Below are 24,887 nucleotides of genomic sequence, written 5' to 3' on the forward strand. Positions count from 1 at the left end.
GCAAAGCTTTTGTCCAGATTGGCAGTTGGAGAGACAAACTTGAATCTGGAGGGAGGGGGCAATTTAAGGATGTTTGACTTTGCTTTATGATAACATTTCAATGTCACTTTGAAAGCTCTGTCAAAGACGTTAACCCCCCCTCAGCCTTCCCTCTATGCCTTGGGATCAAATCACTAGCTACAGTCTGACAAGATGTCTTATGATCCAAAATCCAGGTCTGAAATGCTTGTAGCCAAACTGACCCCTACCCTCCGTGGGTCCGACTGACTCCATTGAGTATCAGACACCCTGCAACACAAAGCAGGTTGATTGTCCTTCCATTGTAGATTGTGAATGGAGTAGCATGAACTGAGTAACATGCACCTTACGGCATGTGTGGGGGTGGCACTTTTGGAGGAAACCTACACAGACAGTAAGGACCCAGGGCCCTTGGCGTAAGAGCAAAGACTTTGCTACCATGTCTTCAGTCAAGCTTAACCTCCCCCACAGAAGTTGTACCACCGGGACATTGCCCAACAGAGAACACAGTCCAAATTTACCTTCCCCCTCCCCATTCTACTAAACGTGCCTGGCTTTTGCTGACGCTGTAATGGAACAGCTCTGACAAATGAATAACCCATAAGGCCGCACCTGCTCTGGCACCTAGGACTGTGTCTTGCACATTCTAGCAGGGGGCTCAAAAGCAGCAACAGAGACTTCACTGAACAGCTTGGCAGCCATGGAGGAACGCTACGAGAATCAGCCAAAGCTGATTCAGTGAGAGTCCTCCATTGACTTCAGTGGGCTTCATATTAGGTCCTCGGATCAGGCCTTCATAGACGGGGAAGATGCAGGGCCACCTGGGATTTTAATCTAGAGCCACCACTGTCCTTCTCCAAGCCAACCCCCTCAAATAATGGTGGTGCAAGATATTGTGACACAATCAGAGGCCACTCTCCAACCAAAGTGGGCTGCATTTCAGTGGAACTGATGTACTAAGCTGTGTGGTACCCTAAAATGGGTGGTATCTAAATGGCATGTACCAAGGAAGTGAGCAAAACAAAACAAAACATTTCCATAACAAAAATATATAGGGAGCATAAGGAAACCCTGGGAACTTCTCTTCTTTAGCAGCAGCTAAACTGTCCAGAAACTGAAAAAGGTTAAATGCTTTTATTTGAGTAGTGTCAGGCGGTTCTACAAATAGATTTTGAAATATACAGAGAGGAATTGTTACAACCAAAAACAAAAATACCCTCAATAAAAGGGACTAGGAAGGCTGAAAATAAAATTAAAACTTCAGTTCCACTTTAAAAAACACATCTCGACAAACATTCTCCTCCCCCACCAATAAAATGTACATTTGGTCTCATAAACAACAAATGATAACCTGACAAAAATAAACTAAAAATAAAAAAGGTTAAAAAATGAAAAAATTATTCTGTTTAGGTTGGTTTTAATTCTAAATATGTTCATCTAACTTTTTATATATATATGTGTGTGTGTATATATATATATATATATCTTTTTAAAACATATGATCAAAAATCTTGCATGGCAGTGCAGAACAGAAAAAGAAAAATTCATCCTGAAGGTGCTATGTACAGCAGCATGGTTAAAATCTCACCTATAAGGGTCAATTCTCTTTTCAAAGGAAAAGTAGCATTCGTTTTAGCTATTGCTGAACTAAACAAAGTCCATAGAAGACATTTCCTGTCTGTTTTCTAGCACCCTCTTCCTTCCTCAAAAATAGGTTCTGAAACAATAATTGGACACAGTTTGTATATCTAGACAGAGTTGGTTAGAAAAGCACGGTTTCTGAACATGATGAGATTTCTCTTCCTCAGTTAAAAGGACAAGGCAATGGGGACTTTCACCAGAACAGACCAAGCTGCGTGGTGGACTCCACTGGCTAGATTATTAACACAGAAAACAGTTACACTATGGTTCTGACTATCTGGTAGAAAAGACACCTTCAGAGTGTTTCGGCCTCTTCAAAAAAACAGCAGGGGCCAGATTTTAAAGCCATGCCTCCCTTTGTGGATCTGCAGTTTGCGGGAGCAAGCAGTTATAGCACCACTATTGTCACGTCAGGGTTTACCTGGCAGGTGGAAGCAACCAGGCAGACAGGGGAAGCCACGCGACGTGAGGGCACAGATTACGGCAGGTGCAAATTGGTGGCCAGATAGAAAAAAAGGCCAGATGAGAGGCTGCAAAAACAAAACAAAAAACAAAATAAGCCACCTCAAAACTCCAGGCCCTTAAAGACGTATCTGCAAGCCATTGACTCCACTGGGCTTGCCCTAATTTTGGATGTCCAACACACTGTCATCCATGTCTTCACAGCCACTCTCTTTGGTTGCTTTGTCTTCAATGGGGCCAAGAAATGTTATCTGGTGTGGGGGCATTTCATGCCTCTTGGGTTTCCAAGTTTTGCTTGGACAGGAATGTAAATATCGACCTTGTTCAGCGCTTCCCAGCATTAGAGTTTTAGCATGAAGAAGACCTCAGTGTCCTGGTTGAAATCCGTTTGGTTTTTTAGCTGGGATGTAAACAGACTGGGGGAAGCTGAATCCGTACAAACCCCTTTTGCAATGCAGCAGGCTCCCTCTGGGTTTCCCCGCTCCTCAATGGGATTCCCGTTGATCTGACCCAGGCTTTGCAGCCGCTGCCTCTCCTGGGCTTGTTTGGCCCGGTTGGCAATGTACCGCACCCTGCTCTGGCTGCGAGAGGACGACCTGCGGAGGAGCAAGCCCTCCTCTTCCTCCTCGGATTCAACTGGCTCGAGGCTAGTGGGGGAGGTGATGTCATTTTCCTGCTGAAAGGCTGTCAGCTTCTTCAGCTGCTCCGTCAGCTCATCCTGGGGCTTGGCCGAAGTCCTTACGCCTGAGGAGCGGCGCTGCTCTCGCATCGACCTAGTGACAAAGCTCCTGCTGATACTCCGGTACTTGCTTTCGAAAGTGCATGTGATGTCATCTGAGGTGAGATCCCCAAGGCTCTTGGATTTTGCCTGGCTAGTCCCAGCTTTGTCCTGGGCTTTGGACTTGAGAGACGACTGTTTGAGACTTTCCATGTAGAGCCGGCTCCAGGTATGCCTCCTTGGGATGGAGGACAATGCATCTTGAGGATCCCTGGCCAGAGGCCTGGGGTGAAGCTCATCAACGGACGTCTGGCTGAACCTCAGGTTGGGATTGGATTTACTCTTGGTCACTGCTAGCATTTCGTTACCAGATGTTGTAGCAGACCGGGGGCGCATGCCCTTTCTCACAGCAATGGTCTCAATGTTTTCATGATGCATACCTAGATCTGGAAGGCTTTTGCGAGCTAGGTTGGGCAAAGAGAGGTCTATCACAGTGTCATTGGATGACATGCTGGAGGAGGAAGACATGCTGTCCCGGTGACTGTTAGAATCTAGCTTGCTCCAGATTCGGTCATTAACAGTGGCATCAGAGTATACTTCTGCTGCCGGGGACAGGCTACTTGGACTTTTCATTAAGGCTGAATAGTCAGAATTCTTGTGCCCTTCGCTCTTCGACCTCCTCATTAACACGTAAGAGCTAGTCAGAGAAACGGAAGCAGCCAGAGCCTGGGCAGGCTGGATTCTCTGGAAAGCATCTGGAAGCAAACTCGGCTGTGTGCTGTTATTCAGGAGGTTTGGTCGTGGTGGGTTGGCCATGGCACCATCCTTCTGGTTTAAGGATTCAGCAGTGCCGTTCACATCTGGTAACAGTTGATCTACATGGTCTTTTTGCTTCTGGCAGTTTTCAGTGGAATGGATGGAAGCATCACTCGGCGCCAACATCCCCCAGGTTTGTTGAGGATACACTGCCAAACTGGACTGGTTTTCACCACTACCATGGGTCTTTTCCCAATCATCCACATCTTCCAGAGGTCCCTGTGTGAGCACTTGGTCTTCTGAAGCCAAGCATGCTTGTGGTTCATGAGCAAGAAGAGCTTTCTCTGGCTGGTCTCTTGAGTTACTTCCTGCCAATCTAGATTCAATGGAATGAGTAGATACAGACCCTTGTTCAGAATCACTGGTGGGGGTAATGGGCAGAGGGATGCAAGAACCAGCATGTTGTTTTTTGTTGGCAATGATGGGCTCTTCTGTGACAGTTTCTAGGCTGCATAAAGAAGTGACTGACCTCTGCATTGAGGATTGATAGACATCTAACGGGAGGGAGAGAAAGAAAAATACATGGGAGATGCAAAAGTTAATCAATTATCAACAGTGCTAATTCACTTACAAATGTATATTTTATAGAATATCCCTTTGCTACGAAAACAGTCATTTGTTGGAAATGTTGGCCAGGATTTTCAAAAGTAACTCATTGTGATGTTGGGTGCCCAACTGAAGACATGCAATCTTCAGAAAGCACTGAGCATCCAATTGAGACATGCAAAAATTACTAGTCACTTCTGACCATATCTGTACCATGTTACTTCACCAATTACACATATCCAAAGAAGAGCCACTTATGCCTGTCTTTATATTGATGCCTACAACTCTGATCCTGTCCCTCGTCTGTACAGAAAGTCTGAACTGCTCTATCATTTGCAGCACTGAGAATGGCCAGCATGAAACAAAAGTCAGAAGATCGCTTCTTGACCAGCTGGTGGTGTGACTGGCATCCACTATATCTCAAGAAGAAGGTGGTACAGGGGAAGGAGAGATGAAAATTGCAGTGATTTTTAAAAAAAAATTTAAGCAATTTGCCCATTTTGTAACTATTAGCGGCATAACCTTATTTTTCCAAATGAATTTGTCATTTATTTTTCAAAGGTCACACACAAAGGCATGCTGATGAAAACAAAAGTTGGCAGTCCACTCTTGAGGGATTACTTGAGTAGCCAGTTGCCTGAAAACACAGATGCTCAGGTTGTATTCTTTATACTGTATATCCTAAGATACAAAACACTCATGCCAAAAAAGAGAGAGAGAGAGAGAGAGAGAGAGAGAGAGAGAGAGAGAGAGAGACTGCCCCCTGATCAAAATGCAGACATGCTCCAAGAACTAGCAAAGCCACAGAACAAAGCTTGGCAGAAGGTTTAGGAATACAAGGAGGAGGTAATTATAAGATGCATGGAAATTAAAAAGGAGCACAGGCAACAGAGTGTTGGCATCAGTGACACTCAATAAACAGTTACCTTTAACTTGCTTGTCCTTTCAGTTCTTAACTACAGAGACAGAGTGAGCATGTGCAACAGGACAGAGCAGAGGGAAAAAAAAATCCAGTTAATTTAGGGAAGGTGGGAGCAGATAAAAGGATCAATTAGTGGGGAGGGTGAGGGAAATAGACACAGATAACAACACATTTCTTGTAGGATCCTAAGAATTTTTGACCAACCAGAGCACACGATGGATTGCATAAAATGGACCCAGACCAAGGGTTTTTGTTTAAAGAAATTGGAAAATCTGTAATTGTTCAAGGAAGTTTTGGGAACACGTGACATAAATCTGAACTCCCCTGTGATTTTTGCCTTACTTGACATTCTGAAGTTGCTATAAAAGTAGCACTACAAACTGGTCACAAATGAGCTTTCCAGCAGATGCTGGTTATCTAGGAGTGAGCATAATATTACTCCACCTAAAGCTGCACTACAGACACACACAGAGAAAATGTATCACACAGCAGGGCATGCATGCAGCAAGGAGAATCAGCAACAAGGATAGATGTCTCAGACAGGCCTAGGGGCAGGTCCCTGCTGTCATCCGGATGGGATTCTTCAGGTGAATGGGGAACATCTCCAGCCACAGCTCCTGGGTGATCAGGTTCAATCATGGGATCAGTCTAATGGTCTAACTGCATGAAAGGAGATGCCCTGCCCAAAGTCAGCCTGGCTGGTTTCTGTGAGGACTGTTAAGTAGCTTCTACTTTCTCCCTTCTTCAGCCCTTTTCCTCTCAAATGGAAGAAAAGGCCCAAATCTGCCCCATTGAAATTAATGGCAAAACTCCCACTAATGTCAGTGTTCCTGCATCAGGCCCAAATGAGTATGTTTCCTACACTGACTAAGGGCAGGCAAGGAACCTCAGTGCTTTCATAGCCCTCAAACCGTGTTAGTGACTGCACTCTGACTCCATGCCAAGCCATCAGGCTGGAGGAAGGAAAGAATTCTCCTCTTCTACACATCCCTTTCCTAGAGGCCCTGCACGGGAACTGTCGACTCGGGCACTGCCCAGTGTGGGGGCTGAGCTTCAACCTACCTCAGTGCCTGGGAGCATTAGATCGCTGTTCAGTGACCGATATGCCACGAGTAGGGAGTGTGTTGGGGTATGTGTGTGTCTCAGTCTAGTTTCTTTAAGGCAAGTGTCCACGTGAAAAAATCCCCACCAGTGGTTCTGACCAATATCACTGTGGGCACTCGGCAGTGATGAAGGCAGAACATTCCATGAGACATTAACGCTCCTCTCCCCCATGAAGCCTGTCCCGTTAGTGTGGACAGAGACACATTAGCATGGCAAATCAGCCAAGGCTCGCGCTGATGCTGCCAGTGCTCTCTCTATTTTGTGACCAAGCAGAGGGCGTCTGCTTCCTGTCCCATCCTTCGGGCACTTTTCATCAGCACGGTGTTTATTTTTGAAGGGTCGTTATCTTAGCCGATCTGTACCGGCTGCCTATTGTCTTTGCACGGTGCACTGGAATAGCATGTGGATGGAGAATGCTTGCAGTTTATGCAACCCTAATTTTTGGTCACTAGCTCATCAACGTGCAATCCAAATCCCTTTTTCATCATTTTAAAGGTTTGTGATTCTACATTTGAGAAGTCAGATGGATTTAATCAAATTTCGAGCCTATCTTAATATTTCTTTAGTGACTTAGAAGGCTGGGTGGGGATGCTGGCACAAACAAGGGTAAATGGTTCCATATGTTGCAAATCTTCGATCTTAGGGGGAAAAAAAATCTAGCCACATGAAGGGTTCTGCAGTTTTGGGTATAATTTCATACCATGGGACTTGCTGATAAAACACAATCCAGATGTTCTGAGCAGATCGTTTACAACAAAATTAAAAAGATACAAGCAGTAGCCCAGTCCTCTGAGGGCAAAACTGTCTTGGCTTCACCTCCAGAACCTCTTTAGGCTTCAGTCGGGGTTCTCAAAGGAGGCTGAAATAATGAGGCACAAAACGGCACTGATTTTAAGGGAGTTGGCGGTAATATATTCAAAAGCACTTAAATTACTTAAGTGCTTCTGAAATTTTACCCTGGGTGTCTAACTCTCTTAGCTGCTTTACAGATCCCAGATGTACAACCTTAAGATGGCAGATGGCAAAGGCAGGGAACAGTACGGTATGTGTGTGGGGGGGAGGGAAACAACTTTCAGTTTTAATAATCTATGATGTCATTAGCGAGATGAGCAATATTTTTTTAAAGAAACATGATCATTTTAATTCTTGACAGTGTTCTTTAAGAGAATGAAAGAGGATGTCCATGGTAGACTCCCACCTTGCAAATATGTCAGTACTTCACTTTAAAACATGTGTGTCAGCTTCACTGAAATCACATGCTTAAAGTTAATCATGTGCCTAAATGTTTGCATGATTGGGAGCTTATAGAGTCATAGGGTTTAAGACCAGAAGGGACAATTATGTTCCTCTAGTCTGATCTCCTGCATAGCCCAGGCCAGAGAACCTCACCCAGTAATTCCTGCATTCAGCCCATAACTAGTAGCTGAAATAGAGACTATCTAGATTGTAATCTTCTTGGGGCAGGGACTGTCTTTAATTGTGTGTTTATACAGCACTTAGCACAACTGAGTCCATATCCGATTGTGGCGCAATATAGATAAAAACGATAATGAGGATGACAATAGTCAGGGTGGAGAGGAGTTTTGTTTTCCCCATTCAATCTCTAAGCGATGCTCTGGTTGGGGGGGTCTCAAAATTTACTTAGTATCATACTCTATTCATGATTAAAAGCTCCACTCCACATTCATGGACTACTGATGGGTTTGCTACTGCAGATGGTTCACTAGGCATGGAAAGAACCAATCTAGATCAGACACAGCTAGGGAACAAAACAAACATTTATGCAGAAATGTTTTTCTTTCATTGAAAAAAATGAGCTATGATGGCAAAATAAAAATGTGGGAGCTTCTAAGGGGAGGAGCTATGAGGAAGCCAAGGCAATGAGGTGATCTAAGGCAAATGGGGTGAAGAAAATCTGGTCTTACCAGTAAAGAATATAGGGGATTTACTTCGAATTTCCTCCAATTTTTGAACGAACAAGGCATTCATTTCCCTCTGAAGGGTGCCCACTTGCCTTCGGGAATTCTCAGACCAGCGCTTGGGGAATTCTGGACTTCCAAGGCTCTCTAGGCTGCTGGAGTTGGAGGATATCGAGCCATTGCTGGCTGTCACCAAGTTGACAGTGCTTCCATATTTGCCACCTGACTGGCACTGCCACCTCTGCCGGGGATGAGCTTTCATCCCGTGACATTTAGTTTCACCATTTTTCTTCCCTGGAGTCACACAGGACTGAGTGCTCCTTGGTTGATCATTCACAGGTCCGAAGCTGCTGCATGTCTGCAAATCTGACTGAGGCCTGGGTTGCTCTATTATACCCCAATTTTTTAGTTCTAACCTCTCCTCTCCCGTTATACTGCTATACTGATCGTGGTGCAGCATGTCTTTCGCGATAGGCCTGGTAGCATGGTCACTCCACTTGCATTCTAGATCTGGGCTCTCCTTGGAACCAATCATGCATTTCATGCAATTGGTTGCCATTCCGATCCTACCAGAGCCATTGATGGCGCAGCGTGCAAAGACGCTCTGTTTCTCATTCTGGTGCTCCTGAAGACGGACCCTGTCAGACCTCCGTGTGGGCTCACTGAAAGTCGCACCCCCGGGCGTACGGGTTTGGCGTTTACCTTTACCAGAACTATGGGCCTTACCTTTTAACCCTTTGCCATGTACCTCTCCATTGGCACTGTCTCTGGGAGCCAGCGATGGAGAGGAGCTTTCCAGCTCTTTGTCAAAGCGAGGCTGTGAAGAGTCTTCCAGTTCACGGTCTTCACTGGCCCCTTCAGAGCTGTTGTCTTTGGTGTCGATAGCAATCTCAGGAAAGCCCTTCTTGTTCTTCTTCTGGCTCTTGGTAGGGGCGCTGGCCGTCCGCCGTAAGATGTGGCTGCTAAAGGAGTGTTTGCGATGGAGCTGACCAGCAGCATGACTGTCTAGAGAGGCTTGTTTTGGGTTTCTGAGAAACAGACCTTTTAAGCCCAGAGCTTGCTTGACCTGGAAAATAAAAGAAACCCCCGTAATAGAAGATGTGCATCTCTGCCCTGGCGCACAAGTACTTAGGTGCAGTAAAGTGCAAAGGAGTGCCCCCGTCCCCCGATTCCTGCCAAAATGTCACTGTCCAGCACCAGAGCTGGTTGGAAAATGGCGGGGAGGGGAGAAAGGCAAACACTTTTGCAGAATTTCATCACTGTTTTTCACTGAAATGTTGTTTTACATTTTTCCAACCAACTTTATCCCTGTATTAATGACCCTTCCTTTAGTTTTATTCTTGTAGTAATAATCCTTGTATTAGTGCTACACATCTACTTACAAAGAAATCCACGGGGACAAGATATTGGGGTGAAAAACACAAAATAAGGACATTCATTCTGAAAGGTGCAGAGTGCCCTAATGCCTATGGAAAGCAGCAAGCTTTGGGGTACCTAGAAATGTACAGCCTTAGGGCTCTGAAGGAAGAATTTCAAGGAACTTTTTCAAAATAGTAGTTATTGCTTTGCTATCTCCATGACACAGATTGTGGGGCAGCCTTCCAATGAGATCTGCAAGTGTAAATGATTCACACCCACATGCTCACTATGATGATATAGAGCAGAACCTTTGGCTGTGGGTGGAGAAGAGGCAATCAACTCATCATTCGGGTCCAGGAATAAGCAGAGGCTTACACATTCATTGTAAAGTTACTGCTTTCCTTTAAAAACAATAACACTTCTTAAAATTAAACATAAATTAGCCATTTAAACAAACCCTGAAAGTGTTTTAATGATTAAAAATAATTTAATAGTAGGAACACCAAATTTAAAAGAACATATTTCCCCCCTTCCTGCTGTTCTGTAGCCAGTTACAGGTATATGACCTGGTTGGAGGGGAAATGAATGTGGTGCTCATATAAGCCAGCTACATAAAACACTCCAAAAAAGAACAGCAAGCTGTTCCCTGGATACGCACGGCTGATATCTTTATCTTGCCAAACCTACCTGCACCCATCTCTAGGAAGCTTTACATTGGAGAGTCCGGGAGTTGATTAATGGGCTGCCTTAGATAAATACAGCAGTATACTCTTAAAGGGCTTTAGCTAGAGAATAACTCACGATACCCAATATTTTTTTAAGGTCCTCATCCAACTCACACTGAAGTCAGTGGAAGACTCCCCTGGACTGAAATAGAAGCTGGATCAGACCCTAATATCATAACTATCACTTCCACAAGAAGTTTCTATGAACATTATACGTGTAACGTTGTTGTCCGTTTGTTGAGTGCCATCATTGTGGGACTCAAGAAACTGGCTTATCAGGGTAATCAGAGACATTCAAAGTTGCTGTAATGCACATTTTTAATATGTTTTAACATATTAAACCCAACACGTTCCTCATGAAAAATAACAAAACCAAAAATAACCCTGTCATTCAAATTGATCTTTAAATATTTTTAGTAACTATAGGGAAAAAATAAGCACCGTAATTCTGAAAGGTGCTTGAACTCTGTCTCACTCCTCATTTGAAAGGCTATAAAACATTTTAGCCATCCGCCCTCACACTTCTTTAATATTGTGACAGAGACAGCAAGATGGCACCCTTCCTGTGATGGGCACCTGCATTTGGGAGCAGCTCCAGGACATTCAGGTGCCATTCTTGAGCTAGCTGGGGGGAAGCCCTGTGCCAGGGCATGCAGTACTGCTCTGCAGGGTGACACAGCTCTCTCTCCTCTGAGACTTTGTGCCTTTCCTGGTGGCAGCTGGCAAAGGGGAATGGCCTAGGGCATAGCCAAGGAAGAGGTGGCCCAGGATGAGACTGAAAGGACAGAGGCTTGGGACAGTCTTAAGTGAGGTGAGGACTCTGCCGACATCAGTGGGATAAGAGAAAGGTCCACTGAAATGTCCAGGGAGACTCTGACTTTAAAAAGTGCAGTGCAGCGTATAGGCTCACAAATCGACACATGCAGCCCCTAGGGACTCTTTCCACATAAGTTTCACCAATATAGGCTGTGTTTACACTACAGCCTAACACTTTGCACAGGAGTAACTGAGCACACGATGTGCAAGGGTCAGGGTCCAAAGCAGAACTGAATGGTCCAGAATGATTGACACGCAATAGCTGAAAACACAAACAGCAGCAATGGGGTCAAGTTAAAAATGTATTTTTTTTAAAAATTCCAATTTTAATCCTCCAAGGCACTCTCTGTAACACATGTGAGGTTCCAATTTTTAAGCTGATACTTTAACCAGACAACGCCCCATCAATTAAAAAAACCTAACACATTCCTCGTTAAAAAAAACAACAACAAAAATAACCCTGTCATTCAAATTAATCTTTAAATATTTTAGTAACTATAGGGAAATCCAATATGGACATAAAGAGCCACATTTTGTTCTATAGCACCAAGCAGACTAACATGAGTGCAATAATAATAGCACACAGGAAAAAAGGGATCCAGGGATCAGCAACAGAAATGGTCCCATCTCTCAGATGGATTCCTCTCCTCCCTCACCCATCTGATTGAGTTTTAATCAATTCCTACCATACAACCTTATCCTCCAATGTCCCTTATGCACATTTTCAAACTGTAGAAACACATTATAAACAAGCAAAGCCAGTCACAACCATAATAAATACATTTCACTGTTTATCCAAGTGTTAAATACAGACAATTCCCCACACCCTCCCCCAGTTGATTTACAATTCAGTGAATTTTACAGTGTTTCAGCATTCCTGTAACATTCCAGGTGTACTTGCCAACTTTTTAAGTAAAAAGTTCATGCACAATAAAGGGCTCTTTTGATTATGTGCTTGGAGCATCTTGCATATAACTTGTTTCTGTTTAGGAATTTCCCCTCTACCCAGTTTATCCCTCCCTGAATTCTATTACGTTTGCAGTTTGATCAGATTCCTCTGTGGTAGCAGAGTAATTTCTGCCCTCTATTTGGAGCGCCAAGTGGAGTACACATGTTCTTATCAGAGGTCCCACAAGCCAGGGCTTGAAATTTATCAGCTATGAGATAGAGTTTGCAACTGATCTGATCAGTATTGTTGCCACCTAGAAGTTCACTTGCAGTCACTTTGGATCCTTTGCCCTGTGATGTCACAGATGAGGTCACATTTCTGCAATGCCATTTGTAAATGTAGTAGTGTCCAATTGAATTTTAAATGATTTACTTTCCTGCCCCAGAACACAGGGTCAGATCACCAGTGCGGCTTAACCTGCTCTGCCTGGCTTCACAGCTAGAAAGCAGCTGCATATTTAGTTCAACTAGCCAGCGAGGCTGAGTATAAAGCTGCTCTGAGACACTGGGGCAGCCAGAGCATCCTATGAACCGAGCCCATAAAATCATAGTTTATGCACCTTATCCAAAACTACTGAAGTCAACGGGAGTCTCTCTTTGGACTTCAGTGGGTTTTGGATCAGCCTTATACATGGCAAGAATAAGCATGTTTCAGGGTGAAGAAGAAATGATCAGGAAGAAACGTAACTGTTTAAAGAAAGAGGACAGGGACCAATTATTCCCACAAGCCAATAAGGACAGTGCAAGGACAGTATAGGGCAGAGAAAACTGAGGTCAAATATCAATAAGCTCTGTGTGGGCAAAAGAAACCTCAAGAGCACTGTATAGCTCCAAAGCTTGCCTCTTTCACCAACAGAAGTTGGTCCAATAAAAGATATTACTTCACCTACCTTGTCTCTCTAATATCCTGAGACCAACACAGCTCTAACAACATTGCAAACAATAAGCTCTCTGTGACATTTAGGGCAATAGAACAAGCTGTTAAGGTAGGTTGTGGACTCACCTTCACTGGAGAAATTCAAAGCTAGGTTTAACATTTGTTGTTGAGCAACCACGTCTGCTAATAACCAGATCGGGAAATATATTATACCAGCCAAAATATTTCCAAGCAGAATCCAATTGAGACAAGTTGGCAAGTGCACTGATTTACTATTATAAAATGATAACCAGACCCATTACAAAATACTTGCAAAATTCAGAAAAATCTCCAAACACACACATACACAAATAACCCCAATTAAAACAAAAGAAACCCACTGATGGAATGGGTGATGTGCAGTGAAGGGCCCCAGGTATCATTCTAGCTTATTTGGTGCATTTTTGTTAGATTAGCCATTAATGCTTGAATCAAATTACTGATTCAAGATCCCAAATCCAGTGCAAATTTGGTTTAAAAAAAAGATAAAAACAAGAGTCATTTAGAAGAAGATCCAGAATATCTGCTTTCAGCTCCAATTCCAGCTTTTGCAAAGAGTGGTGGGCATTTCCTTCTTCAAAGCAGACGTATAGAAATCAGCACCAGACCCTTTTGTCCTTACAGTTGACTTTCCCAAAACATAAGCATATTATATTAAATGATATCATAGACAGCTGAAGGAAGTGATTTGAAATATAGCTTTAAAAAAAAAAGATATTAGGATGTGAGACATGAAACAGCAAGTGAGAGAGAGAGGGAGGGGGAAAAAAGAAAGATTTTTATCCTGGATCTGCTTCATAAATGGTGAGCTCTCTAGCTGATCAATGACCCGACAAAACTGACCAAGTAAAACGTCACAATCCATGTTATGAGTTGAATAGCTTCAAAATGCTAATAAGGAAACACCAATGCTAATGAGTTCACTGATTAGAGGCATGCAAGTGTGTGGTGGTGCTGACTACACCTTCCTGAGTCAGGAGGGGGTACCTTCAAGGCTCCTAAAAATGCTCTGCTTCTAAAAGTAGATTTTTTTTGACATAGAGAAGTCCACTGAAATCACAAACAGACAGAGTAAAGGCAAGTAAGACACAAAACAACATTGAGGGAGGATCTAAGAGATATGCACATCTAGAAAAACATGAGAAATTCCACAATACATGAATAGACTACAGAAGAGACAGCAACAGAAGATCATCGCTAGGAGACAGAACAATCCATAAAGAGGTTGTAGGTTAACTAGAGGCATTGGGGCAGCCTATTTTTGCAACTGAGAGTTATCAAAGAAGCTGCAATATCGAAGTTAGGGGAATGCTAGTGAACAACAACATTTGCACTGGAGCAAATAAATTAATAAGGACGGACGGGCAAAACCAGGGATTGATTATGGTTGTTTTGAGATGTGACATGCTATTGACCTATGTGTATGGGGAAAGAGTTGGATATATGGTCTGATTTTGACCCATCTCTACTGATTGATAATTGTTTTTGAAAATTTGTTTGTTCCAATAAGATAAACACTGCACAGAACCACCCAAATTAACATGATCAAGACATATACACAGGTTCCTACCAATGATCAACCCAGGGTTCTCTCTCAAATGAAGAAAAAAATATTTTCATGTGAAGTTGGCTGGAAAATGGTGGCTGGGGCAGGGGGAACAAGGGGTTTAATGTTTTTTTTTTTTACTAAGAATGTTCCCCCTTTTTGGTTGAAAATAATAATAATAAAACAACTCACAGATTTGCCAACCATCTCTATTTACAAGCAACATTTATTTTTTATTTATTTATAAGCAACGTTAGACACAATGAGCTTGATTTGCAGAAGCACCCTCCCATTTTGCTCTTGCATAGAAATATGGGGACATTTTATAGCATGTCTAACACCAGCAAATTTTAATGCCTGTAAAGTCTTTTAGCACTTATACCCAGACAGAAACATGGAGCGGAGCTGAACCCTTTTTGAAAAACTGGAGCCAACATCCTTTCAGTTTAAAGATTCATTCCTCAGCTGGTATAAAACAGAATAGCTTCACTGATATCAGTGAGCCAATTCCCCAGCTGGTGTAAACTGGGCATAGCTCCAATAAAAGCATAGCTTTACACCATCTCATGATCTGGCCCTAAATCTAAACAAAATAGGAACTGATTTAGCAATTTGAGAACCAGACAAAACCACAGAAACTAGAGCAACATTGCTAAGAGGCTGAAATTCAGGAGATTCTAAACTTTAGCAAAGCGACAACAGAAGTTGATCCAAGCAAATAACCAAAAGGTCCAAGCTAACAAGAGGTCTAGGGGCTCAGATGGAGGCTACAGTTGCCTTGTTGATGACAGTCTTTATAATCACCTGGGGAGCACGCCAGAAGCAGACTGTGGGTCAGATACAGCCATTTTCGCTCTAATTGAGTCGGAACTTACCCCCATCTGCAGTTCTGTTCATTGCAATGAGTCTACTTACATGTCCAGGTACTACCTAACATGAGGGTGGCAGAACGTGGTTCAAAGAGACTAGGGTGAGCAGGTGTTGTGCGAGGCGGAGACCTAGGGCAGGGGCTGTTTTGCCTCCTATTTTGTAGAGTATGTGATTGGAAGTGTCCACCAGCTCGTTAAAAAGCTGTGCCTTCATGAAGTTAGAGCTCAGCATTAGCATATTAACGCCAGCGAAGCTAAAGAATCTGCAGTGGTAATGAGAAGCAACAAGGGGGGTTTAATATATTGAGAGCATGAAAAGGAAATAAAGAAATCAGAAAACAAATCAGCTCAGTAGATTGGAAGCTAAGCAATAAAGACAGGGATGAAACAGCAAGATGCAACAGGGCGCCTTTGATGTGCTTAAGGATAACGACTTGTGTAAGACAGCATTCTGAGAAAAATCCAACAACCCAAAAGTTGCTGTAAAGGTTTAAACAGATGTGTCACCTTGCTGCAAATTAAAATGATCTATCAGCAAGTTAGTCCAGGGGAAAATGGAGAAATCAAGAAAAGCAAATTATGTGAGACTAATCAAGGATTTATTAAAAGGGAGCTCCTGCCTTCAACTAGAGAAGGGCAAATTTAGACAGATGAAAAAACTTCTTAGGAGCAGTTAAACCAAGGAACAGCCCCATGAGAGGGAGCTCAGGACTCCTCACAGGAAACATTCACAAAGATTAGGGAGGACTATGATTTACGAGGTCGCCTTCTTCTCGCCGTTACACAAGAGGGTGCACTGAGAAGTCACAGTAGAACTTGACCTGTAGATGACCAGGACTGAAAGAGACGCAACTTCTCTGCATCTAAGAATTTAATAAGGTAAATGGATACAAAACCAGAGACCACATGCCTGTCCACCAGCAGCGAAATGCTCACCCAATTGCTATAGCTCAGTATGGACTAGAAGGAAGCGGGCACCTTAGAAAAAAATTTAATTGGAAATTAAATGCCTTCATCTTCTTACTGCTCCCCCTTTCATCCCCTCTGATCCCAGCACGTGGCTGGGCAGGTGGGTGCTTTCCTTCCCTTTCCCTTGTGGCAGTTGCCAGGCAACACTTGAAATAGTTTTACCCTCAGACCATCAGTGGCTGGCATCAGATGCTCCCTGGCTTCCCCTTGGACTTCTCTGAACTGAAACAAAGTCTTTATTGTTTATTTTGTTATTTCTTGCTGCCCTAATTAGAATCTCCTGTCACTTTGCCCTGCCTTTAATTAGGACCACATAAAAAACCCCAGCACATTCAAGAATTTTTTTTTAAAAAAGAAAGAGGAAAAAGTGTTGAATATGTCCCTTCTAAATTTAATTGACTTCCAAGATTGAGAATGGCCATGCATTTAAAAACAAAAGGTGCAACCCTGGGCCCCCAGAGGTTCCTGGCAAAGCCCCATTGACTTCAATGGGACCAGGATTTCACTTAATGAGAGAAGAGAGTCTTAGATGGTTCTGGGAAGTTGGATGGCTCAGGGGAATAGTAAGGCTACATAAGGCCTTTCACCTTCGTAGGTATAGATACAAAAGCCAGAGCCTATTGTTATTTTACAGTCTCTTCTTTCTTATCCTGCACCCTTAGCCACAAGTTTGTTTTCATTCTTGGCATCTTCAGATGGCTAGCCCATCTCCTTTTTAATTTTGTAGCAGAAGGGGCCAGATGTGAAGCAGCTCCGATCCAGATGGAGGAAAGTCAGCAAGTAATGAAAGCTGAATAGTCCCTTGATACAACATTCCCTCTCTCTGTGTCCCCTCTCCAATCCCCTGGGGCCACTGATAAAAGTCCCAAAGAGATCTGTCAAATAGAATAGGAGGTCTCCACCCTGCACCCACCTCTAGCTTAAAAAAAAGACAATCCGCCCCCATTCTGGAGTTTGCAGTAATTAAGTGCTATGTAGAGTTTGGGACGTACAGGATGTAAGCTGTAGAAGCTGCTTAATAGATCAAGCTCTCTGGAATTAAAGAATCCCCTGGGTACTATGATGTGCAGCACTGGTAATCGTTTGGCTTTTTTCTCTCCTTTGTCTATGGCAAGGGTTTACAGCAAGGGTTACAATGGTAGCTGTTCCTTCCTGGTTGGTTTGGTTGTGGGGGTGGAGGGATGGAAGAGGGCAGGTCAAATATGGGCAAAGTGGAGCATGCTGAGCACTGCTCCAAAAACAGAGGCCCAAAGCAAACACAACAAAACAGTTTTATGGTGGCTGGTAACTGTGAGTTGGTCCATCAGTGATACAGTCTCCAAGGCTAGGGGCATCTCCAGTTCAGCAAAGCATCTGAGCACAACTGGAGATACTGTAGGATCTCATGGGACCCAGCAGACATTCTCTGGAGGTTCCGAAGGTTTCCTAGCTCGGGCGGGGTCAGAAATAGCACCAGGCCCAGCTCTCCAGGTATTATTTTGCTTCTTCGGCTTCCCATCCCAGCTGGAACTGAGAACTGGGGAGGCCGGTGAAAATTCATAAAACAAATTAAATGGTTTCAAACCTGAAATGTGTGCGTGTATAAACAGGGGAGCTCAACAGGTTTGGATTTGGGACAAAAGTCTGGATTGGCTTTATTTTCCACAGCCGACGCACATTTATGGAACTGCCTATGCAAACAGATCTCACAACCAGACCTCATATGCCTGCCCTGCAATTGAAAACCCTCAGCTGGCCCATGCCCACTGACTTGGGTTCAGGGGGTCGGGGCTAGGGGCTGTTTAATTGCTAGATAGGCTGCAGCCTGAGTTCTGGGACCCTCCTACTTTGGAGGATCCTAGAGCCCGGGCTCCGGCCTGAGCCCGAATGTCTATACTGCGATTAAACAGCCCCTTAGCCCGAGTCAGCTGGCCTGGACCAGCCAAGGGTGTCTAACTGCAGAGTAGACAGACCAAGTGTCCTCTGATGGAGGGCATCACATCGCACCATCCCTCTAGCACACAGTAGCTGTAACAGCACGAACACACACATCCTCAGGAGGGAGGGAAGACTGCGCTTGTTCTGTAGCATTATGACTGGGGCAGGGAGGAGAACTTAGATTTAGGAAAAGTTTTGCTTTGGTAAATTCTATCAATTCTCTTCCCATGACCTGCCTTCAGGAGAGTCAACCCTGGGAGGGTCGGGGTGGCGGGACAGTCAGCTCGATAGCTGGGTTAGTGGAGCAGAGAGGTACCGTTAGGGAACTGCAGGATAGGGCAATGGGTACTGTCCTGAGATGCTTTGCTTCACCTTCATTGCCCAGTTCAGCACACACCAGCCACTGGCCTGGGGGGCCCTGAACATCTGGCCTTCCCAGTGCATGATGGGACAAAAGGGGCCAGGAAAGAGGCAATCAGCCTACACACAGCGACCCCAGAATCCAATAGAGGTTTGTGGGGTAAAACCTAATGATGCAGCTTGAATCAGGGCCAGGGAGCACATGCCTGAAAGGAGGTCACTGGGCCAAACCACATCCTTCTCCCACAGAATTATAGAAGGCCAAAGCAGGTCTGATTTACACCTGGGCAACTGCTTCGATTTCAGGGATGTAGCAGCATAGTTCAGGCAGAATCAGTCTTGTAATAACTATTCTCAGCCTGCCGTTTGTTTTCCTGTTCCTGAAGACTGGCATTAACTGGACCGTTCTAATGACCTGGACTTTTCCAAGCCATTTATAGGCTGGAACATCTAACACTGACCACGTTACTGCTCTTCATCCAGCTACTCTCAGCCTTTCCCAGACCAGCACCAGCCACTTCCCTCTCACCCAAAGCTTTAATGTCTCCTGCTCCTCTCACAAGAAAAATGACCTCCTGGGTCAGACGCTGCAGACCAGGCTCCCAGCAAAGTCACAAGGGAGCCGTATCTGCCAGAAATGTGTCAGTTCAGGCATTAGATACCTGGGCAGCAACACAGCTGGACATTCTTCTCCTTTTAGAGGCACTAACTAAAATGACCAGTGTGACATCCCTTCCAGAAATCCCCTCTCTCTATGCTCCCAAATGCAGCTTTCCCGTGAGTTATCCCAACTCGTTCCCATTTTAGGATTCACCTAAAAAAACTACACTACTAAAAAAAAATTATCCTAAAATGAGCAACACTAGAGAAGAGGATTCCCAGCCTGTTCAATACTGTCTCCTGCTGTCAGAATGCTGACATTGCAGCCTGCTGCTCCTCTTTTATGACCTTATTCAAACCGCTGAGTTTTTCAAAACGCTGCAGGGATTTAGCCACACATCTATCATTAAAAAAAGTAATGGGAGATGTGTAACTAAATGCTATGGGCTGCAGTGAAAAGAGTCTCAAACTCAGCTATGGGGGAAGCTTGAAGCTCGGGCTGTACTTTCAACCTGGGAACTATTCATATGAAATTGAAACGTCATTAAGGCAGGTGTATTTTGACTGCATGTGAAGCAAGACAGAGGCTGGACAGGTGAACGGCAGGTGGAGAGTGAGCAGTGAGCACCACAACCAGGAGAGAGGTGCCACCTTCCTCTGCACACTTCTCAACTCAACAAGTGTCAAAGACACACCCAAAAACAAAAGGGCAGCAGCAGGGATCAAGTCTCCAAGCTGGCAACTCTTCAGCGCTACGTTTAAAATGCAAAAGCGTCAGGGCGACAGAGCACTCACGGCATACACTCTGCAGCCAGAAAGCACCCAACAATTCAGGGCTGCACTTTTAATTTAGGAGCTCCAACCCAGCACCAAATATATTAGACCCACCATATGCATGCACACACACGTGCGGAGGGCCACCCCTGCCTATAAAATGCTATCACTCATCACAGTGCTGCTGTCCCCTTTGGACCTTTAGGAGCTGTCCACAAATGACGTAATGCATTAGGGGGTGGCTGGATCCTTCGTTTTGCATGACAGAGTGTTTGTGTCCATGTTACAAAGGGGGTGTGTGTGTGTTCAGAAACCACCAAAGGATGTGTTATGTTATGTACAGACAGCCCAACAGATTGTTATATGGTCTAAATGCGCCATTTCCTTCTGTTTCCCCCACAAGGGCTGGAAGACATGCCCAGCTGCCTGGGGAGAGGTGTGGTGGTGCAGAGAGAGAACCTGCTCAGCGAACAAGCAGGCTGTCCCCAGTTTGTGCTGCCGCATCCGGCAGCAGAACACTTTGGCCAAATCCCCAAGACCTTATTCAGGCAAACTCGCCATGGATGCCAATGGGCTGAATTCTGCCATTTCAGTACAGTCACTTCTGCATTACCTCAGAGTTCCTAGCCACGTTTTGTCCAAAAGAAGTAAGGAGTGCGTAAAAACTGAGTCAAGATTTGGCCCTTCATTGGGAGCAATATGGAGTGGGAAGGCAGGGAGGAATGCCCCAGAACCAAAGCATTTTAAGGGGGTATCTAGATAGGAATCTATTGTCCGTGAAATGGGGGAAATGTTCCTTATCTGGTTATGCCACCTGCTTATGCTACACGGATGTTTAAAATGATCTCAGGCTACTATAAAAACCACAGAGCTGCAGCATTTTGGATTCCACCCCTGGGCTGCCCCCCTCCCTGCATGGTACAAACCTTGCCAGCGCAATAACAAACGCAGGCCACTGCAGTCACTCACCTTACCACAGATGTCATTAATAGCTACATGCACAAAGATGGACGCCTCTTCTATGCCCTCCAGGTACACGTGCCGATAGCCTGAAACACAGAGCGAGCAGAGCTGACAGAGAGGAGGTGAGAGCCTCCTATCACTACAGACTTTCCATTTCTACCCAGAGGAAAAACATTTTAACAAGCTTTCTCCCAGCCATGGCCAATCACTGTGCAGGCTTGCCACACTTGATTTGTGTGACAGCTACACCATGTACAAATGATCTTTTCCCGTCTGTTTCTTATTAGAGAAAAAAAAAAGTCACCCTATTTTTTCCACTTTCCACTATTGCTATTGTCAATTCTTCAATTTATAATTGATCAGCTTGTCCCTTACAGGCTTGGAACCATTATTAATTCTGCAGCAGACGTTACAATCAAAATTTCGTTACCCAGATAGGGGTTGTAGGGTTCCCCTCCATCCCTGCAAATAAACCTTTGTTTCCTCTGCTTTGAAGGATAAAGAAAAAAGCTATACATACAGAGTGCTTTCATGTGAAATAAGGTTGCAGAAAAAGCAGGAAACAGACTGAAAAAACCCAAAACCAAAAACAACAACAAAAATAAAAGCACAAAACAAGTTCCTGGATCTCACCAGCAGCCCAACTAGCGACTGCTTTACTTTCAACTAGCACCGACAATAATTGTGGCCACTGATGAGATGCCAGCAAACATAAGACCAAATGAGACTCCAGCTTCTTTCAGGAAGGCTTTTGAAGTTAGCCCCACAGTCTACAAAAGTCACCATATCTTATTTATGCTGTCAAAAGCCAATAGCTGCCAAATAATAATAATACATTTGAGGGGGGATAAAAAGTTGCAGCACAACGGGACCGAGAGAAATAGATCATTTACTGTAGTCTTTCCAGTCCAGCATGCTTAGCTATAGTGCTTTCTTAGTTCCCTCCTGACTCTTTGCACTTCTACCCAATAGCACTTTTAAATCTGAGCATCTTAAGACATTCACTAATTAAACTGCATAACATGCCTGTGATAGAGGCAAGTGTCATCACCCCATTTTACAAGTGGGGAAACTAAAGCACCAAGGACCATATTTTCAAAAAGCGCAACACCAGCTTCCATACAGGTATCTAAATAAGTAGCTAGAATTTGTTCTTAATGGGACCTTCTGGACACTGAGCACTTTTGAAAATCTGGCCCAAGGAGGTTAAGCAACTTGGTTGTGGTCATACGGCGAGTTAGTGGCAGACCTGCGTAGAGAATCCAGGAGTCATGACTTCCCAGTCTCCTGCTCTAGCCACCAGCCCACGACAACTTCCCAATGCAGATGCATATTTATATGCACACATGGTAAATCTGCCCAGGGGGATATTTTAGTTGTCACAATATAGGAATTTCATAGAAAAAGGCCTCAGCCAATCAATTCTGCATGTCACCAAGACAGAGCGCACTGCCTTACCTGGCATCATACTGGTAAAAGCTATTGTCCTCTGTCCAATGAAATCCCGCCCAATTGGATCATGATCCCACACCAAAAACCGAACCAGCGCAATCTCTGCCATGTGTACAGTAAACACCAGCGTCTCCTCCCACATTGGATTGAAACCTGGGAATTGGAGAATCAGCTTTTAATATTAAATTGCAGTAGCACGTATGAGCTCCAGCCATGGGACTGAATCCCATTTAGTTCTTGCTAAGGTGAGGCAATGAACAGGCAGGCTGTCTACACTGTAATTCCTACACTTCAGACGAGCATAAAGGCTTTGATTCTGTATGCCTTGCACATTCAGAACTCCCACTCATATCAGTGGGAGCTCTGATGGTGTAAGAGATGCAGGATTTTAATTTCTCTCATAAAAATGTCTCTCTTTTCTGAAGGTCGACCAGGTGGCAGAACTGGGAATCGATGGGCCTGAGAAGTTGCTAGCTTCCAGTCTTCTGTCCCAACCACTGCCCTTCTCTAATGAAGAGGAGTGAGATATAAATACACAGATGGATCTGTGTGTCTGATCTCATAGCATCAAGATCCTAGTTACACGACACTTGCTGCCTTGGACCCTGACTCAGCAAAACACAACACCGCGTGTAAGCACCACTGAAGTTAACAACACTTAAGCATGTGCCTAAGTGCTTTGCAGCAATGGGCCCCAAGTTTGGCCCGTTTTGCCTCCATGGGATGAAACTTCAGGATCAAGTGGGTACTAAATGGCAGGGGGGAAATAAAAAAAACCATGGTCTTACCATTGTCGTCAACTACTCTGGTTTGCTCTTTATAGCAATCCACTGGTAACCCTATGATCTCTACTTCTACAAATGGATCTATAATCTGGAAAAGAGAAAGGAAAGAATATGTTTAAAAATGAAAAGATAGAAATCAAGTAATATCCTTATCTTCACCACACAGGCGTCACACACTATTGCAGATGCAAGAGCCATGGGTATATGAGTAACTTGTCACTAAGCTGCTAAAAGATGTAGGACTACATCACACTATAAAACATACTAACCTTAATCAGCATCATCAGTCTATACTAACTTGTGAACACTTTCCCATTGATTCAAATTGCTGTTAGCTGTAACACCCATTTTAACAGTCATGTCTATTTGAATATCTTTAATCTCAATGGACATCTAAGTAGAAGCTTTAAGAATTTTTTCAGGGTGGTCACCATTGCAAAGAAGTTGGAAAGAGGCAACTTGCGAGACAACATAAACTGAGGGAGTTCAGGGAACATCTGGCCGTGGAAGATCTGGGTATCTAGAGAAGCAGCCTCGTCCAATAGATAAAACAATAGACCAAGACTCAGGACATATGGGTTCTGTTCCAGTCTCTGACCTTGGGCAAATCACTTCTTCTCCCTGTGTCTCCTTTCCCCCTCTTGCTATCTGTTTAGACTGTAAACTCTTCATGACAAGGCATGTCTCTTGCTGGGTGTTTATAACTGCCTAAAACAATGGAGCCCTGATCTCAGTTCGGATCTCTAAGAACTAAAACAACAATAGTGGGAGAAGAGGGATTGTAACTCATTTAGATCTAGGAAAGCTTGCTACTGCTTTCAGCCAAAATATGCTGCTCACTGAATACAGAGCCTGCACAACCAGTTGATACAGTCTCAGCAGGGAGAAGAGCCTTTCAGGTAATTGCTGTCCAAGAAACTGAAAAAAACTATAAGGAATCATCTCAAATTTGGGACCAGCTAAATTGGGATGACACAAAGAAAAACAGAGAGAGTGGCCAAACTGAGTAATGTTTGCATGCTAGCTTTTTGGTGTTCAGCAGAAAACAAATGTTCAGTACAGACTATGAACAGATAAGATGCTTTGTCACTAAATTAAAACTCAAGGGTCTTATCGTCTTTCCTTACTGCTTGCAAGACAGCTGAATTTTCAGTACAAATGACCTTGTTCACATAGCTTTATTCTGCAAAAGGCTTTGAGGCAGGGCCTCTCCATCATATGTAGCACAATGCAGCCCTGCTTATTGAATGGGGCCTCTAGGTCCTACCACAACGTCAGAAAAATAAAAGGGTGGAGTTTCCAAAAGCAGCTAAGGGCTTGTCTATACTTGAAGTGCTACAGCAGCACAGCTGCAGCATTTCATTGTAGATACTACCTACGCCAATGGGAGGGACTCTCCCATCATTGTAGTTAATCTACCTTTCCGAGAGGCGGTAGCTAGGTTGACGGAAGAATTCTTTCATCAACCTGGAATTTTCTACACCGGGGAATTATGTGGTCTTAACTATGGTGCACAGGGGTGTGCATTTTTCACACCCCAGAGCAATGTAGCTAAGTCGACCAAACTTTTTAACGTAGACCAGGCCTAAGTAACGTTAGGGCACAGAACCCAGTGGCTTTCAATGGTATTTTTAAGTCAACTAAGCTATGTTTATGGTGCAATTAAAAACCCACAGCTGATCCAGGCTCGTGGGGCTGTTTAACGGCAGTGTACACTTCCGGGCTCACGCTGGAGCCCCAGA

General features: G+C 44.1%; 1 protein-coding gene across 2 annotated transcripts in view; it reads right to left on the reverse strand.

The window, feature by feature from the left end:
• Positions 1–1,137: 1,137 nt before the first annotated feature.
• PLCH2 (phospholipase C eta 2) overlaps positions 1,138–24,887 on the reverse strand; it is a 276,235-nt gene continuing 252,485 nt past the window's right edge. Inside the window, exons 18-22 of one of the 2 annotated variants that reach the window (XM_067567156.1) lie at positions 23,149–23,233; positions 22,367–22,513; positions 20,915–20,994; positions 8,873–9,212; positions 1,138–4,149 (exon numbers count right to left, since the gene is read on the reverse strand). In XM_067567156.1, coding sequence (XP_067423257.1) covers positions 2,462–4,149; positions 8,873–9,212; positions 20,915–20,994; positions 22,367–22,513; positions 23,149–23,233 — 2,340 coding nt within the window. In that variant the 3' untranslated portion in view covers positions 1,138–2,461. Of the gene's footprint in view, positions 4,150–8,152; positions 9,213–20,914; positions 20,995–22,366; positions 22,514–23,148; positions 23,234–24,887 lie in introns of both variants that reach the window. The other variant, XM_067567155.1, reaches the window with a different exon arrangement.

The sequence above is a fragment of the Emydura macquarii genome, unplaced genomic scaffold, assembly GCF_026122565.2.
Source record: "Emydura macquarii macquarii isolate MOO-44397 ecotype Brisbane River unplaced genomic scaffold, CSIRO-AGI_Emac_v2 contig_2768, whole genome shotgun sequence".
In the NCBI taxonomy this organism is placed as follows: domain Eukaryota; kingdom Metazoa; phylum Chordata; order Testudines; family Chelidae; genus Emydura; species Emydura macquarii.